This window comes from Condylura cristata, unplaced genomic scaffold (assembly GCF_000260355.1).
Source record: "Condylura cristata isolate star-nosed mole 26May11 unplaced genomic scaffold, ConCri1.0 scaffold00019, whole genome shotgun sequence".
Taxonomy (NCBI): Eukaryota; Metazoa; Chordata; class Mammalia; order Eulipotyphla; family Talpidae; genus Condylura; species Condylura cristata.
The window spans coordinates 36179570-36184197 of record NW_004567120.1 but is presented as its reverse complement, the minus strand read 5'-3'; the positions used below and the strand labels follow the sequence as shown (position 1 = coordinate 36184197).

At 51.0% G+C, this 4628-nt stretch overlaps 1 protein-coding gene across 1 annotated transcript in view; it reads right to left on the bottom strand.

Moving 5' to 3' along the window:
- LOC101631670 (melanoma-associated antigen 9-like) overlaps positions 1-2336 on the bottom strand; it is a 5049-nt gene extending 2713 nt beyond the window's left edge. The window contains exons 1-2 of the mRNA XM_004685966.1: positions 2333-2336; positions 156-344 (exon numbers count right to left, since the gene is read on the bottom strand). Coding sequence (XP_004686023.1) covers positions 156-344; positions 2333-2336 — 193 coding nt within the window. The remainder of the gene's footprint in view (positions 1-155; positions 345-2332) is intronic.
- Between the last annotated feature and the right edge of the window lie 2292 nt (positions 2337-4628).

Below are 4628 nucleotides of genomic sequence, written 5' to 3'. Positions count from 1 at the left end.
CTCCCCCTCCTGCTCCTCCTTCTCCCTCTGCTCCTCCTGCTCCTCCCCCTGCTCCCCCTGTTCCTCCTCCTGCTCGCCCTGCTCCTTCCTAATCATAATCATTGGAGAGTATATAGGGGAGGAGGAGGCAGAGGGGTAGGAGAAAGTGAACAAACAAGGGGAAATGGGGGTGAGCTTTTCTTCCTCCTCCTCATCTGAGGACGCCTGCGCCGCCATCAAGCCCTGCAGATCCTCCATCTCTGGGACCTGAAAGCCACTTTCAAATGTGAGGCGTGCACGCTTTGGTAAGAAAGACATGATGACTCGGTAGCAGCAAGTAGGAGTGGGAGATAGGACCCACGTGCCTGGGGGAGAGAGAAAGAGAGGTAGCGGCCTCAGCAGAGAAATACAACCTTGGCATTTCTAACAAAAGCCAACTGAGAGGTCTCCTGGTTATGGAATTATCTGGACTCTCACAGAGCTCTTGTCTTCCTGCACACTTTGCCCCCAGGAAGGTGCAGGAGGTTGTGAGAAAGTGAGTGCAGCTGGCCAGTGGGCCCCAGGCTTCCAGAGCTGACTCTGGGTGGGGAGGGTCAGGAGCAATGGGGTTCCTTCTGTGCTGGTGTGGGTGGGTCCTGGCCGACGCTGAGGATGTACACCTCATCTTGACAGCTAGCCCTGCCAGGGCCTCTGCTGCTCTGCTAAGGACATGTGTCTTACACCAAGGTCCTGACATCAAGGTTCCTGGAGCCCCTGACAGGAACCTGCCAGGCTGTATGAGGTCCCCACTGCCCTAGAGTCGCTGCTCCCCTCTGTGCTCACTGAAGTTCTCTTCTTTCTCCTGATACGGTCTGAGCCCCCCCAACTCTGCTAACAGAAGGCTAAATTTTCAGAAAAGGAGGGCACATTCCTGAAAACAATGAGGAGAAAGCAAAAGGGCAACACAGGGCACCGCACTTTCCCAGAGCCGCCCAAGGGTGACAAGGGCAAGCTGAAGCCTGTGGAGATCCTCACTCCTCACTGAGTGCTACCTTCATTCTTCACACTGAGGCTCGACAGGGCCTCTGCTGGTGCCCTCAGAACAACTCTCAGCTCCCTGAGTCTACCAAGAAGTGTGGGTGCACCATATCTGGTCACTGTCCCCAGGGGCCTCCCAGAGCTGACAGCAGGGGGAGGGGAGGGCTGGCTCTTCTTCCAGTCCCAGTGTGGAGGTGTGCCCTCAGTCCTCACACAGAGCCCTAACTTTAAACCCTGGAACAATCTGGGACTTCTCTAGCTGTTGATTGTGGCTCCGTCTCAGACAGTCACCACCTGAGAACAAGACCCTCACCTCCTAACAATCTCTGGAGAAAAGTAAGGGCAAACCACATCTTGCCACCTCTGTCAGGCCCTTCATGTGCTGACATTAGCAACAGTTCTGTTGTAGGGCCAGCTCAGTCCTCCCTCCTGGTATTCATTTTTCCTCCTGGCAGGACCTAGGCCATCCTTACTGACGATATCATCCCCTCAGCCCACAACCTTATCCTGCAAGACACCTCCCTCACCTATGGAGAAAATGAAAGCATACCAGACCCAGCTAAGCCTGCCTCAGTCCACCCAGGGCTAAGAACAGGAGACAGTTGAACTCTGTGGGGGCAGCCTCTTTCTAGGGTAGAACATACCTATGGTCCTCTCCATGGGTCCTTACCATGAACCCTGAAAAAAAGTGGGGGATTTTTCCCTTTTCTGACCTTATGTCAGTTGACTTTATGGTTCTCTCAACTGACTTGCCTTCACACTCAGACTGAGGCCCTCGTGACAAAAGTGAAGAAACAGTACATCCAGCTACCTCTGTATGTATTCTCCCAAGACTGACAGTGGCTGGACCCATCTTCTCTGAGATGGAGTGGTTTCTTCTGCCTTCCCTGAGGTATTCTTTACTATGGCTTGGGTATACCTCTCTGGTGACCTGAAATCACCCTTCCAAACCAAGCCTCACCTCCCAGAGATACTTCCACCCACTCCACACAGGAAAAGGGTGTGCCACATTTGGACCTTCCTACCGGGCTGATCCCCAGGATAGATACAGTGACAGGATAGAGCTTCCATGGGTCCCTTCTGTCTGGTCTGGGAGTACCCAGAGTCCTCCTTCAAGAATTCCTAATCTTACCTTGACTCCTCACAGATCCTGGGACTTCTCTCTCTGCTGTGTCCCCAGCTCAAACCAAGCCTTCAACAACCTGGGACAGTTTCAGACAAAAATAAGACATCAAATCCAACACTTCTACCTGGGGTCTGTTCTGGTATGAAGAATACATTCATCAAGGTATTCATCTGTTTCTGAGGAGGCCTGTCCTCACCTCAGCTGACTTACCCATGGTCTCCTGGGGTTGGCAGAGGGGTAAGGAAAGGACAAGTCCCTTCTCTCTGGTATTGGGATATTTCCAGGGGAGACCAAGGTTGCATGTGCCTGAGAGAGGAGATCCTCTTATCATCCCTCAGAGTCCTCTTCTTGATGTGTCATGGGGGCTGGGGCTGTGCCCACTATTAACCTAAGGACATACCCCTCAGACGAAGACCATGTAGAAGTCAGGAAATACCACATTTGGCAACCCTGCAGTATGGCTTCCTGGAGCTAATAAGTCTTTGTGGTGAAGATCCTCAAAAGACTTAAGATGGATTTACCATATGACTCAGCAATCCCACTCCTAGGTATCTATCCAAAGAGCATAAGAATACTAACTTGAAAGGAAACCTACACCCCCATGTTTATAGCACTACTATTTACAGAAGCTAAGGTGGAAACACCCCAGGTACCCCAGAACAGATGAATGGATCAAGATGTGGTATAGCTACACCGTGGAATACTACTCAGCAATCAAAAATATAAACACATGCCATTTGTGGCAACATGGATGGAACTAGACGGGATTATCCTAAGTGAAGTGAGCCAGAAGAAGAAAGAGAAATATCAGATGTTATCACTTACATGTGAAATCTGTATAATAAAGGGTCAGACAAGACACTGTAAAACTGACCCCTGAAAGCAGAGCCTAGCTCTGAGACACTCAGGAGGGAAAATGGAGGGGGAAGAAGAGGAGGGGCAGTAAAGAACAGGGGAGAGGAGATCATAGTGGAGGGCAGTGGAAGGCTGTGGGCACTTTGGAGGTGCAGGAAATATGGTGAACACACCTGAAGGGGGAAATATTATATAGTGACAAAATAAACAAGGATGTTTAGAAACAAAAGAAGAAATTTGAAAAGATAAAAAGCAATTAAAGGGCTCTCCCTGGTGGCCCAGCAGGTTAGGAGGCAGCACTGCAAGCGAACCACAGCTGCTTCAGTGCAAGTTCGATCCCTGGTCCCAAAGATGACCCAAATGGCATGGCAGACCTCTCCTGGCCCACCTGCTGCTCCCCTCAGCAGTGTACTTTGTCGATCTGGCTGTTCTGCTCCCCACCCTGTTTCTGGTGAAGCCTCTCACTGCTCCTGCACCTCTGGCTTGTAGGCTTGTACCCCAGTTCTGTATGCACAAATAAATAAATCTTAAAAAGAAAAAAAAAAGCGGGGCCCTCCCTGGTGGCGCAGCGGGTTAAAGCACAGCACAAAGAGGCTTAAGCCACTTCTGCATGAGTTCGATCCCCGCCTGCCCCGGAGGAGACTACATGGCGCGGCAGACCTCTCCTGACCCGCCCTCTGCTCCCCTCAGCAATGGACTTCGTTGATCTGCCTGTTCTGCTCCCCACTCTGTCTCTGGTGAAGCCTCTCACCCTCCGCATCTCTGGCCTGTACCCCAGTTCTGTACGAATAAATAAATTAAAAAAAAAAGAAAAAAAGTGATTAAAAACCTGGTGACGTTTAGATGCAGACATCAGGTGCCTTAAATTTCTTTAGCTCATTGTTATTTTATTTATTTATCTACACTTCCCCGGCCTGGGCATTCCTGAGTTATCTTTCCACAACTTAGTTAATTGGCTGCTATGGGAAAACAAAAAGAGAGTCACAGATCTTGAGACCAGACCAGATCGACCCAGAGCTGTGGGCTCACAGCCTCCATCACATGTTCACCCTGGAGATAGCAGCCCCACACCGCTGCAGCTGAGACGTGCCCACAATCGGCAACAGTGTTGGACATCGGCCTTTAGACCCGCCATCTTGGCGAGTCTCTCCCATGCCCAGAGAGGTCTCCCCTGATTCTCTTTCAGGGCTCTTTCCAGAATCAATAAAGGCCGAGTCCTTGCCAGCCCTCACAGTGTCTGTGGAGTCCACTTTCAGTCTCCACCTGAGGTCTCAAGAACCCATTCCTGGTTTGGAAGAGCGCCCCCTGGAGTCCATCCCTCTGATTTGCAGCGGGTGGAGCTTTGTCAGCAGCAGGCTCACTCCCAGCTTATCTTCTGTGTTGGTGGAGAGTAGGAACAAGCTGAGGGACCCCAGGCAACCACCCTTGTCTGGTGACACCCCCCACTCCCAGCTGTGGAAGGTCTCCTCCCTCACATTTCTTTGAGCAATGCCTGGTATTTGTATCACTGCTGACCTGTAGGTGGCCCCTTCAAGTGAAGCCTCATCTCCCTCAGATTCCAAAATGAAAGTTACAAAATAACAGTTAAAATCACTGAGGTGACCGCACAGACTGAGGTCATACACAAGGCAGGGCTTGACTCCCAACCACT